General features: G+C 40.2%; 1 protein-coding gene across 1 annotated transcript in view; it reads right to left on the bottom strand.

Moving 5' to 3' along the window:
- Window positions 1-11,176: 11,176 nt before the first annotated feature.
- Window positions 11,177-14,438, bottom strand: part of TFDP2 (transcription factor Dp-2) — a 34,281-nt gene continuing 31,019 nt past the window's right edge. Inside the window, exons 9-10 of the mRNA XM_054984193.1 lie at window positions 13,343-13,448; window positions 11,177-12,053 (exon numbers count right to left, since the gene is read on the bottom strand). Of these exons, the coding sequence (XP_054840168.1) occupies window positions 11,867-12,053; window positions 13,343-13,448 (293 nt within the window). The 3' untranslated portion in view covers window positions 11,177-11,866. The remainder of the gene's footprint in view (window positions 12,054-13,342; window positions 13,449-14,438) is intronic.

Here is a 14,438-nt window from a genome sequence, read left to right as displayed (position 1 = left end):
CTCCCCTGCTCCCCCCCAAACCTCCACAAACTCACTCCAGAAAGCTTGCTCTGCTGGTCATCCAAACAGGGTCAGCAACCCTTGTACTTCTTTGATCCTTACAGCGTGGTATGTGGCCAACAACAAATCTACTTGAAGAAACACTAGAGATGGGAGAGAAGGGTAAGTATACTATTTAAAGTCAACTATACCGACTGAAATCTATGTATATATAAAATATAGAAGGTATTTTGGTTTTGAGTATAGCATTTTAATAACCTAAATTTCTGTTGTAGTTGGACTACAGATTATTGGATTTAAACATATATGATACTTCCTTATACCGAATCAGACTATTGGTCCATCCAGCTCTGAGTTGTCTACTTTGAACTGAAGTAGGTCTGTATGGTTTCAGGTATAGAAATGTCTTTTTCAACACCTGCTACACGGAACACACCTTGTGATCTCCTGCATACAAAACATGTGCTCTATACCACCATGGCCCATTCTATAAAAGTTTAAGGTCTTAGCTGTAAGAAATGTCATGGAGCTGACTGTGCACAAAGGACTTGTCCAACGGCAGCTACTATTATTTTAAGCAGGCCTGGAGACCCTGTGAAAGAATGGTGAAATATAAATACATATAAAATAAGAGTCCACGTTGCTGAGCCAGTGTTTGCAAGAAAGTGTGATATTAGGCTCATTTGGAACCTCAGAGACTGACAGAGCCAGTTTGGTGCAGTGGTTAAGAGCACGGGACTCTAATCTGGAGAACCAGGTTTGATTCCCCACTCCTCCACTTGAAGCCAGCTGGGTGACCTTGGGCTAGTCACAGCTCTCTGGAACTCTGTCAGCCCCACCCACCTCACAGGGTGGTGTTGTGGAGATAATGACATACTTTGTAAAGTGCTCTGAGTGAGTGTTAAGTCATCCTGAAAGGTGGTATATAAATCGAGTATTATTATTATTATATTATCTACTAGCCATAACAACAAAAGGAGGAGTAGCTATTTTGTCCTGTTTCCAAGCATTTTTTTCCCTTTGGATGCTGAAGCTGAAAATCATCATGGCTAAGATTAGGCTGCCTGGCCCCATGACAAGTATTTTGGTTGGAATTGTTTTTTATACCACTTTCTTGCTTAGTTTGATGTGTTACTTACAACATGAAACAATGTCTGTGAAGGCAGAATGAGAAGGCAAGCTCCTGCTACTATATTTTGTTACTCTTCCATTAAAGGATCCACTTTAAAGAAACATGCACCCTCTCTAATGAGAAATGGAAAAGCAAAAAGACACAGAGTTTAAGAGTTGTTCTAAATGAACACTGCCTTATAACTGAATCAGACATTGGTCATATCAAGGTCATTACTGTCTGACTAGCAGCAGCGCTTGGGGTTTCAGGTCCAAAGCTTAGACTTTGGATACTTCCTGATCTTTCTACAGCTAGAGATCCAAGGGCTTGAACCTGGGACCTTCTGCATGCAAAGCAGATGTTCTACCACTGAGCCATGGTTCTTCCCATACAGTACATTTGATGTAAGTTTTCCCTGAGGTGCATTTTATTATTCCTGGCACTCTTAAAGAGAACAACAAATGATGAAGAAAAAAATTAGCATACATGTTGCAATTTGTTAAGTTTGCCTTTAGAAAGAAGCAGCCAACTTTATACACTTCCAACATGAAGGTCCCTACATATATTTGGAATATCTCAATCACTCTTGCTTAACTGAATTCTGGTTATAGTATACCTGACAGAGACATTTAAGTTATGATCTTGTGAGATTTAAGAAAAAATGCATTTTTCACTATTTATAGGCAACAACACACAAAATTTGGGGGAAGAGCTCTACAATGTAATTAAGAGCAAAGCAGTTGAACCAGCTGATGGGAGACGCTTCAGAGCTGGACGCTAAGTGTTGAAATTAGTGATGGTTTATATTTATTTTGAAAGCATCAGTTTGACTTGACCCCATTTCCCCTGCAGTGTACTCCGTAAGATGTAATTTTTAAATGAGGAACACACGCTATGAACACTAACCTTTGACAACTGCCCTTTGCCACATTGTTTTGCTTGAAAACAAGAACAACCCCAGTTGTCTTTAAATTATTTTATTCTGCTCTGCAGTTTAGCTTTACTTTTCAGGTCACAAACAGCTGGACTTTTTTCAGAGTATACATGCTTTTCATTTTAGATGCAAATACTTTCCCTATTTTGTATAATTCTTACTTGCAGCATTATCATAAAATACAGATCACTTAAAATATACAGAAATAGATTCTTATATAAATTTTCCATAAAAAAATAACAGGTATTTATCTATAAAGTATGATACTACAAAGTAGCACTTTCATATTAGATCAGACACATTTACATCTAAATATCAATAGTCTTGCGAAGTGAAAATGTCAGTTTCTTTGTACCTTTGTCTTCAATGTTTCATACACATACAGTGCTGCCATATTTTTCACACACAGAGCTCAGACATCATGCAAAACCATGATTTTAACTATGGTTAATTTTGTGAAACCAAAATTCTGCTCAGAAATTCTGGATTACCTCAACAAAAGTTGGTTTTCTCCAGGACAAAACCTGGATTAAGCCAGGATGTCTACAATCAGATATCACACAAAAACATAATTAAAACTTATTTATTAACTTGCAGTTAATAAACCAACTTCAGGCCCTAACTAAGTACAGTTAAGTGGTCTACATTCAGACACTCACACTAACCATTGTTTAATTAAACCATGGTTTTGCACAGTAGTCTCAATTGAGCCAATGGGTTGCATCCAACCATACTATTCCGAGTAAGGCTCCTTGGCACTGGAGGAATGGACTGCTATTAGCTGAGCAGACTGATAGGATATAATCCGTTATGCAGTAGTAAATGTTACTTTTTAAAAACTCTGTAACAGCCTCTCTACAATAGCTGAGCAATAAGATGGCAGAATTAATGGCAGAAATTTGTCTGGTATGTAACAAATGGAACATTTCAGCCGCTGAAAGTTCTTTTATAAACTGTAGACTCAACTTGTTGCAAGGGGAAGGGCTGGTTTACATGTCAGGCCCATGACATGTAGCCAGTCTGCTACTTCACATGAAGTATGAATGGTAACTTACATGGATGACCCACCCACCCCCACGACTAATTTTGGTGGCCCCTGTGAGAGGAGAATGATGGAGTAGAAAATTTTGTAAAATAAAATTAAAAGTAATTTGCATGCTGCTGCCTGTCAAATAACCTCTATGCTCTGACTGATGTTTAAATGAGCCTTTTGACCTTTTAGTTTGGAGAAACCTCACTAGCAAGATACACAATGTAGAATGTTTTTACAGAGTTTGGGAGATAGGGGGAAAAAAGATGTCTTACCAGAAGTTATGCCAGAGGGAGAGACCTAGAATAGTTGTACTGAGTTCATATCAACAGGTCACAATCTGTTTAAATGCACTTTGTCTTACCATTTTACGTAACTTTTACAGCAGGGCTATTCTCTTTTTACAATATACAGTGCTTTCACCAAGGATCAGTGTAACTAATTCTCAACTCAGCCAAATCTGTGGACCCTTAAATCCAGATACTGGAGCCATGGAGACACATCCCTTTCTACAATCCTGAAAAACACCACAGGTTTGCAGCCCCCGCCCCGCAAACAAAAAATGCAATGGGGGTTAAAGCACCTCAAAATAATAGAAGCAGCGCTTGTAGCTTTAATAAACCAGTCCCTCCCTGGCTGTTCCCTGGCAGCCACACAGTACAGCCAACCAGCTTTCCAGCCATGATTTGTCAGGGTAGGGAAGGGGGCAAGGCTGTTTCCACAGCTGTTTCAGCTTTTGAGGGATGTTAGTTAGGAAAGAGGGGAAGGTGGCTTTCCTTACTGGGAACTCCCCTAGACCAATTCTCCGGATAGCATCCTGGTAGTTGCTTGCCACCACTCGGGTACCCCCCGAGCTAGGCTGATCCACTGGGAAGGTGCCCTTCCAGCTCAGCCCTAGCAAAATAACCAAGTAACAGAGTGGAAACACTGAAAAATATCTTACAGCAAACCAGGTAGCACTCAAATGGTCTGGCATATAGAAAAGAGAGTCAGAGAGCTTTCCCAGAGCAATGTATTGTACTAAGGAAGCCAAAAATGCCTTTATAGAAAGGTTTATTATAGAAAAAAGGGGAAACGAGGGTAGGTTCAAAAGGGGTAGAGGACAAATGACAAAATACAGGGGAAAGCACACTATCACAAAGCACACAGACTCTCAAAAACAATATTGTAGAGGTAACTCAGCTAAGTACACTTTATCTAAGTTCTAGCAGGTTCCTCAAAGCAGGTACAGAGTTTCCAGTAGTACCAAGATAGTGGAAGAGCCCTTAACCCCTGGCCCACTTGTCTTGGGATCTCCAGATGTTCCAAAGTGAGAATGAAGAAAAGTCCAGAGTTCCCAGATATTTATGGGCAATGGAGTGTGACCTAAGCCAGCCTCCTTGGTTAGACTTAGTGGATCTAGCCAATCTCAAGAAAAGCTTTTTCTCTGATGTCAGAGACTATTTTTTTTTACCAATCTGAGAATTATTGCAGGATGGTCTCACCATTTCAATGGCTTTGCACTTCTATGACAAAAAGGGGATGTGGCCCAAACTGGTTGGCCTTCGTCAAAAAAGGACTAAGTTGGCCAGGTAGCCCCAATTCGGAATGGAAGATAAAAGCATTATTCTCATGTAAGATCATGTATTCTCTACGAACCCAGACATTCCAACTCTATGATTCTATTTCTGCACTATGCAGGTGGTTGGACTAGATGACCCTAGAGGTACCCTTCTAGCCCTATGATTCTAGGTGGCACTCTTGAGCTATACTGAATCTTGGGGTTCTGTCACAATGAAGGAGACAGGAGTGGAATGGGAGTAAATGATGGCCCTGGAAAAATGCCTTAACTCTGCCCCTCATGAAGGAGGGAGGAAGAGGAGCAGTCTACTTGACCCTGTCCTACCCCCCCCCAACTGACCAGGTGCCATCCTCCCTCACCTCACGTGGGGCTGTCACCATTCTCCCACACCATGCAGAGCTCAGGAGGGCCAGCCATGGCTCTTCTGCCACAGAGCTGGCTCAGCTCAGGTTGAGGGGAGGCAATTGACCCACTAGGAGGTAACGTGGTGCCAATCTGCCCCAGGAGAAGGAATCATGGCCAGGTCTGAAAGCACCCACTAGGCAACTTGGTACCACAACTTACATGACTCACCCAGGCTTAGCAGCTTGCTACTGTTCAACAGCAGCCACCCCACAAAAGCCAGTGTTGGGTAGCAGCTAGAGTTTTGGAGTAGGATCTGGGAGACCCAGGTTCAAATCACCACTATACTTATAGAGGTTTACTAGGTGAACTTGGGCCAGTCACTCTTTTTTAACTTAACGTACCTCAGAGAGTTGTTATGAGCATGAAATGGGAGAGAGGAGAATTATTAAGCTGCTTCGGTCCCCACTAAGAAAAGTGGGGTATAAATGAAATAATAAACCACAAAAGCATTGCCAGCCTTCAAGTCTTGTTTTCTGACAATAAAAAGGGGATGATCAAAGCCCTTTCCAGGGCTGTTTTTGCCTTTGAGGGAGGACTCACTGGAGCCAGGCCTGGCAGCACCCACTAAGCAACTTGCTGCCATGTGACTTACATGACTCACCCAGGTCTGGCTGCTGCTACTGATAACAGCAGCAGCTACCCCTCAAAAGCCACTGTGTTGTAGTGGTTAGTTTCAGATTAGGATCTGGGAGACCTAGGTTCAAATCCCCCCCGTCTCCTGCGGAAACTCACTAGGTGACTTTGGGCAGTCACGTGCGCGCACGCACACACACAAAATGGAAGAGAGGAGAATGATGTAAGCTTCTTTGGGTCCCCATTGTGTAGAATGACAGGATCAAAGAATCTCAGGGTTGAAAGGTGCCTCTAAGGTTATCTAGTCCAACCTCCTGCAAAATTCAGGAAATTCCCAAATTATCCCCCCCCCACTACACACAGTGATCCGTACTCCATGCCCAGAAGATGGCAAAACTCCATCTAGGATATACATGAAGTAAATAAATAATATAGCTGAAGGGGGGGGGGGAGGTAAAACATAGGTTGACTGGAGTTTGGGATGGAGAAGGAAGCAGGGGGTGCTGCCATGAGAAGAGAATGAAGGAACAATATAGGGAGGGGGAAACAGTGGAAAAAGAGGTGCCCCCCTCAAACTGTTGCAGGTTCCTCCACTGCACAACTGAGCCTGTCCCAGCAGCTGGCACCACACAAGTGAATCACAGTTTTCTTGGGTGGAGGCTGCCAGGGAGAGGGGAAAGAGGGGGAAGCTGCAGGCAGGGGCAGGTACAAGTAGGTTGGCTGGTGGGTGGGAAGAAGAAATCAGGAAGAAAGGAGAGGCTATGGAGATTTCAGTGAAAGGAAAAAGAGGAAAATGAGATGGTACCTACTTCTACTTTATAATACTGTGTCATGCTTTAGTCATATTTTAATGTTGCCACAGCTAATGACAATATTTGAATGGCAGGACAGTAATGTCTGCTTGTTAATTAGTATTTATTCTAGCATTTTTGCCCCAAATTTGGAGCAATCACCTTTTACATGATACAGAAATGTAATTATCACATTCAATAATGGCTCTAGTTTCAAAGCATATTAAAAATTCTACAAATTTGCTTTTATTTTCTTTACTCATACAACACAATTCCTTAATACGTACAAATGCTGGTAAAGAACTGTGAACATCTTTTTCTTTAAGTATCTCAAAAATTTTCAAAGTACAACCATCTTCTTTCTTCCCTGAAACTGAAGTATAAAGGACATTTCTATTAATAATGGTTAAGATGTTCTATAGTATTCATGTTACATCACTATAGTTTGATGGCTGTTTATTTCTCAATTAGGTGCCATTTTCATTTGATAAAATCTTAAGGGCTCAATCCATTCTTACTATTGGTGTAGTGCTCATGTAGAGGGATCCAAATACAGGATTACAGAAGCTTGTATTTACCCTTTCCTTGCAACGTGTGTCCATGGCTACTAGGGGTGTGCAATTTGATATATGTAGTCTGAACATATACCCCTCCAAAACTTTCACAGGCAAATGACATTGCTTCTTAGAGGAAGTTCAACTGTCTGTCCAATCACAATAATTCTCCCCATAGACGACATGAGAAAATCATCGTGATTGGACTGACAGTTGACTGCCTCATAACAATGCCATTTGTGAGTGAGAGTCACTTTGTTGGAGCTTCAGGGTGAGATTCTTATTTTTTTGGAGTGTGTGCCTCTTGCAGCCAGGTTGATTCTGTTGGGATTCTCTGGTTTGGTACTGGTTCTGCTGGGCTTTGTTGGTTCTTTTTGGTTGGTGGTTGCACTTTTGTGTTGGGCTAAGGCTAATTTGCCCTAGAGAAAGCACTGGACTCCCCCCCCCCCGGAAATAATTTGAGAGTAAGCTGGGGGAGCCTTGTTCAGGGGGGCGTAGAATTGGACACCTTGACCCAAACTTCTTGAAACTAGGGGATGGGTCTTTAGTGGACAGGGAACCCTAATTCTGCAGCAATTTTGGTGTGATTTGCATGAAAAACAGCCCCTCTACTCTTCAGAGTCCTCCATAGGGAATAATGGACGGGGTTCATTTTGGAACCCTTAAAAAAAACCTAGATCCAAATACAAAACCAGTATGGGAGGACCCATACATTGGGAATATCAATATTTATGCCCTTTCCAATACCTGAATTGGAAAAACACCAATTTATTTTTTGGGTACATTCCCTTAACAGATACTCAGCTCACCAAGCTGTTATAGGATACTTAAGAGTCATCTTGGCCCCTCCATCTGGGGAGGAACACAGTCCTTCTGTTCCCCATACCAGCCTAGTATGATGCCTGCATCTGCATGCATACCACAGGAGTGTTACACCCTAAAACTAGATCATTCTCCAAATGTTGCACTAGCTTCCTTCTAAATATGATTAAGTATCTTTCACAAATAAACTTGTACAGCATGCTGTAATTTTACAAAGTGAAAGGAAAGCACAGAGAGAGTACTAAGTGGCTCAAAATTTGACTTCAACAGAATGTTAAGTTTCCAGCCATTAAGGGCTTAATAAATATGCTTGAAAATGTGTGGGCAATGCCTGTTGGATGATACCTCAGAGGCAGAAAGTTGGTTAAGATTCAGCAGCTTTATTGTTGTGCATAATTTCATGCTTCTCCAGAAGAAATTATACAGAATACTAGAACACATTTCCTGTTTGCATCAAAGATTTTGATTTTTTATGGTGCAGAATTTGGATATTCATGGGTGTGTATGTATAGGAAATAAGCAAATTTGTTTCATGAGAGGAAGAACAAAAGTGAAATGAATGGAAACTTGGCAGGAAAGCTGGTAATGCACCCTAGAGAGAGCTGCCACTGTTGTTATGGAATCAGATTTCCAGAAATAATGATATTGCTTTAAATTTAGCTTCATAGGACGTCCTCCAACTTGCCTCTTAAAACATACAACCTGTACCCAAACCACTACTTTCAGTAAGTTATCTTTAGTTTCAAAGGCCTTGTCCTACAATACATTAAATGTTGCTTAGCCAAGATCTAAAACCAAGTATAGGCAATTATGTTGGGAACAGGTTGTATGTATTTCCTAAGACTTAGTGAAAGTTCATGTATCCACAATACACTTTGGGCTAGATTCATAGACACAACTCAGCGGTGTCATTTCAGGTGTGTGTGTTGGGGGGAGGGAGGAAGATTCAATTACAAAAGAGTCTTATTTCTAACTTGAGAGTACACTCAAAGTGACATACACTAAAACAAAATTCATTGCAAGGTTCAAAGCCTTGCTCTTGGATATATTCAGGATTAACAAGCAGAGCATTTTCAGCTACTATGGTAGCTACTTTTGTAAGTCTGTAACAACCAGAGGTATTGTGGCTTGAAACATGGAGGAGAAAGGATCAATTGCCCCTGCAGCCCTTCCGAAAAGCACCTGTACCTATGGGGACAGTGTATGACTAGACTACATGAATACCATGATACACTAATGCCTGCAAAGAATTGTTCTGGAAAAGACAGAACCTAAGATCTCTGTCCACCTAGTCCACCTATGTTTTGTACAGCAGTCAAGCAACTGCCCTGGAGGGCTAATACGGACATGAAAAATGGAGGGGGAGGGTAAGAAAAGTAGTATGCACCCCCCACCCCTTTTCCCCACTTGCTATAAAGTCCAAATGACATATAACAGAGGCAAAACTGGTTTCTTTAGATACAGGCACATCCCATTTATGTTATGAAGTTGTATTTATCGGGGTGGTGATGTAAGGAGCTAAAAGGGTGTGTAATAGATGGGGCTCTTATATTCTTTCCTAACAAAAAAAAATACACAGAGGCACTCTTCTATCAGCCATTCTCACTTCCAGTAAAGCGGGGGGGGGGGGGGATAGCAAGAGGAAATACACCCAGGAAGAATACAAGCAGCAGTGTGGATTAGAAATATGCCCAGAACCCACATGTTCCTCTGGTGTGCATCAAGAGGAAAATGTGCACACATACAAACAACCCAGTTTACACATGATTTAGGCAGACTCATTTAAAGGCTTTAAATCTGTAGGTTTGCTGTTATCAAGTATAACTTGGACCTCAGATCTCAAACAGAGGCTAAAGAGCAGAAGAGAGTTTAAATGAAGGTGTAGGTTGAGTCTCTCCCCACTTCTCCAACTTTCTGGCACAATAAGGCCAAGTTCAATTAAAGCTCTGTTCAGACACAGCGCCCGAAGCTTCCTGAAATCCTGCTTTCAGTCTTGCAGAAACAGAGAGATGGGAAGGGACGCTTGACATTTTGCCAAATCTCACATAACAAAAATTTTAAACAGGTGCTTGTTAGCTCCTAAATTGCAAGGGACTATAAGACTAAAAAGTGCTTTCATAGTTTCTCTTTTGGATGTTAACACTCATATGTAAAAATTCACTGCAGAATGTAACTAGTACATAGAATATGAAGCTAAAATATATTCCTTTCATTTTCCCAGAACTAAATCACAATACTTAGTGCTAAAACTGCTTATTGAAAAAAGAGTTTTAAAAAGCTTGCTCCTCTAAGATTACAAGTAAAAATGTTCCTTAAGGTATTAAGTGAGCAATTGTATCTTTTTATGTTATTACTTACAATCCATGGAGTGATTTTTCTTAGCAGCAGTACATTAAGGAGTTATACAACAATAAGTAATTTTTAAAAATCCAAGATCAGAAGATTAGTGACAAAATTTTCTTTCAGTTCTTTAAAAATAGTTTTGTTTTATATAAATTATTGTGAGCTTTGTGTAGAATTTTTGGAAAAATCTTAGCACTATTTTAGAATATAATTTTTATTTCATTGTAACTAAATTTGCTTGGATTTAATAGCATATTCTTAACCTAAAATTATATAAAATATAATGATTACAGCCCTGCTACAATTTTAACTCTCTGAAATCACTTTCATTTACAAAAACCAGCTAACACCACGACCCGATTAAAATCCTAATATTTAGAACTTTTAATGTTTTAAGAAGAGTTTTCTTCATTCTTTTCTATCGTTAAACTAGCAGCAGCTCAATGCTGTTTATCATCTTGCTACTTAATGATGGATAACAGAAAGGGAAAATACAGACCTGTAGAAAAGGTAAATTTCAAGTTCTTAAAATAAAAGAGCCTCCAAAGCTCAAATACATTTTCCTAAACGAATCTGTATAATTGTCTCTGTACTTTACAAGATTAGACCAAAACATGCATCTCAATAGCCTCCCTCATGTTATTAGACTTGACAGATGATATTTTGCAAAAAAAACAAGTATAGTCAAGAGACTATGAGATAAGAAGCATCTTAGGGAATGAAGGACAACAGCTAAGAATTGTCGAAGGCTTTCACGGCCGGCGAACGATGGTTGTTGTGGGTTTTCCGGGCTGTATTGCCGTGGTCTTGGCATTGTAGTTCCTGACGTTTCGCCAGCAGCTGTGGCTGGCATCTTCAGAGGTGTAGCACCAAAAGACAGAGATCTCTCAGTGTCTCAGTGTCTCTCAGTGACACTGAGAGATCTCTGTCTTTTGTGCTACACCTCTGAAGATGCCAGCCACAGCTGCTGGCGAAACGTCAGGAACTACAATGCCAAGACCACGGCAATACAGCCCGGAAAACCCACAACAACCAACAGCTAAGAAAGTGATATACCATGTTACAGAAAACCAACTATGCATTTTACTTACAAGTGTTCTTTTTCTTGGTTGTACATGAAAAAAGCTGATCCAACCATACTACCTGTGGGTCCAAAAGAGGTGAGTGTGCAGTTGTATGTTGGCCAGTAACAAAGCTGGGGAAGGGGCATTTCATACTCTTGCTTGTCACTAGCTTTACTGGGGATTCTCACTTTGCTAGACAACATTACTGAAGTAGCCACCAGGATCCAGCAGGCAATGAGCAGCTTTATGACCCAGTAGGCCTCAGTTCACTAAACAAGTTATCACATAGCTACCTCTCAAACTGACAACCAGCTGCCCAGTACTACAACATAGAGACAGCAGCTGTCTGGCTCTGATCAGACCCTTCCATCTAATCTAAAGATGAGAGCCATACTGCCCCTATGCACTGGATACAGATACCAGTGACACTATATATTTTCACCACTGAATATCTATCTGCCTATCTGAAGACTTCTCTGTTCTGTCCTATATGCATGAATTTAAGGACTGGATCATGCCCCGTGTTAATTAAGAATTCTTTCATTCTCTCCCTCTCTCACATAGGATGAATCTTTCCAAAATCTCAAAGAGGGGTGAAAGAGGAAAAAACTACATAGAGAAAATGAGCTCATGCTAACAGCGCACAAGAGCAGCATTTTGTATGGCTGGTTTTTGTCTTTATTCTGGTGAAGAGGGATCATCTTCATCCTCGTCCTCATCTTCATAATTAAATGAACATGGTGTTTCACCACGGGACTCTGAGTAGCGTGATGTCGCACGGCTGGACTGTTGACTGCTGGGGGCCAGGAGATATCCTGTAGCTAAGGCTACTTCAGCATCTAAACATAGCTCTCCTGGATTTCCACTATCAAAAAAAAGAAAATTAGTTTGTCAGAGAAACTCATCTCCACAGCCTATTAGACATATTTTAAAAGGTGAAATCCATTGAACTCTGTAGCTAAAAAGTTTTCATTCATTTCATTTAAATGATGCCCCAATACAACATCTGACGGATTGCAGAACACATGATAGAAGAAGGCTTGATTTGCACAGACATATTCACCGCATGCCAATTTTTAACTCAAAAATTACTTCTATGTGTTGTGAAAATGATGAAAGCTAGTGTAGTGTTAAGTACTAGACTAGGAGTGTTTGCCTTCCCTAGTTTGTCATGAAATTCATAGGGTGACCTTGGGTCAGTCACTGTCTTCTAGCCCAAAATGGAAATAGGAGAGAACATATGCCACCCCTACACCCCTTTAGTAGAAGAGCAGGAACAAAACAAAACAAAAAAAGCCCAATGAAAGTGTGACTAACCTATTCCAGACGAATTTCCACATACAGAACATTCCAATGACCCAACATCAGGTCATACATAGTATTTGTCAGAAGAGGAGAGAGAAAGTTTGCACATTCTGTTGAAGAGTCAACAGAGAGAAAGGGGAAATGCACAAAACAGTGAAGAACATAATGGAGATAGATTCCAAAAAGGTGCAAAGGAAAACATATTAATAAAAATTTGAATGCAGTTGCAGATGTATTTCAAAATTCTCTTAGGGGAATTATGAAACCATGTAAATGTATGAAACCATGTAAATGTAAATGACCATGCATGTAAATCTTGTTATGAAACAGAGACGTTAAAGAAAATCTAAGCAAGGAAGTTCAACTTCTCTTATTCACAAATAACATTTAAATGTGTATGTTCCACAATTCCCCTAAAGTTTTCAAAACACAGGGGGAACTGTATTCAAATTTTTATGAAACCTATCTTTAGTACCTTTTGGGGCTCTGCCTAGGTTACACATTCTGATAAGAACTATCAAGTGTCGACAAATCAACTGATAAAAGGGTGAAACTCATGCATTTGTGCCCTGATTAGTTTAAACTTGTAGTTGCGCAATTCCTCTTTTCCCAATCACAATGCAAAATAGGCCTAATTATTCTTAGATCTACATGTACATTTCCTCATTCAGAGATAAATCTGGAAACATGTTTAAAGGAAAGGCAATTAACAGAGATGTAACCAAATTAACCTTACAAAGGAACAACTTAATATGCTTTTGTCAGTGTTTAATAGGAAATAAAAGTTCTGGAGCAGCTTTTATAAAGAGCTATTTCAAATTGCATAAAAGCAAATCAGCATTTATTTACCTTGACTTAGAAACAGCAGCCTCCTCAGCTGTATCAAAATGTAAAACTGCTTGAGAAGAACTGAGAACTAGTCCCTTGTTCACCCAAGAAATTCCTGCAGACATATCTAAAGCAAAGCATAAAATTAATTACAATTCTACACTCCTCACTTTTAAGTTAAAAATAAAGTATACACGTAAAAGCAGTATTCCTGATCAGAACCATTCCAACTTCAGAGACGCATGCTCTCTGGTTACCAAGCTACATACCATTTTGAAATTTCAGAATCCTGAAAATTCTATCTTCCATGGAGCAAAATTTGTAAGACTTTTGGAGCTCAAGTGTTCTGTATCCCCCTCCTTCCACTGTATAAACTGTGTGCAAAGTATTCAGAGACTGTCAGTAGGAACTGTGTAGCATGGAGGTCTCCAACCTTTCTGAATCTATGGGCACCTTTGGAATTCTGACACAAGGCACAACCACAAAATGGCAGCTACAGAAGGAAGAATCATACACACACAGAAGCAGCCCAAGTGCAGAGGACAAGAAGAGTATTTTTAAAAATATATTCTGGGAATGAGAAGTGAGAGAGAAAATAAAACCAATGCTTTAGTACTTTGAATTTATTGTATGTGGCCATAGGCCTTCAGAATCCAAAACCGTTAAAAAACAGAAAAAAATGCTTTAGTGGCAGTTGCCATTAACTTTATTTTAATCTGCACAGCCAATCAGACCTCCAATGGCCAATCAGAAGCCCTGCTGGGCAAGAAGCCTCACCTAGCAGGCACCAGGAAAGGTGAAAGTGGGCACCATAGCACCCATGGGCACCATGTTGAGGCCCTCTAGTGTACCATCTGTACAGTTTTCTGTGTACCTTTCTATACAGAGCCTGATTTACTATCAGCATTAAAGGTTAACAAGTTCATGTTGACTTGTGTTTTAACACAGAAAAATAAACTTTTACATGAAAGTAGCATTTTGGGGGCTAGAATAATTAGGTTTACACCATGTAAAAAGAGGTCTTTGCTCCAACAGAGCTGGCATTAGTCTTCCTTTACAAACAAGCAAGTAGAATACCTGGATCAATGTGCTGATCAATCTGAATTCACACCTAACT

Source organism: Eublepharis macularius, chromosome 6, assembly GCF_028583425.1.
Source record: "Eublepharis macularius isolate TG4126 chromosome 6, MPM_Emac_v1.0, whole genome shotgun sequence".
Classification (NCBI taxonomy): domain Eukaryota; kingdom Metazoa; phylum Chordata; class Lepidosauria; order Squamata; family Eublepharidae; genus Eublepharis; species Eublepharis macularius.
The sequence above is the reverse complement of the archived record's forward strand: the minus strand, read 5'-3'. Positions and strand labels throughout refer to the sequence as shown.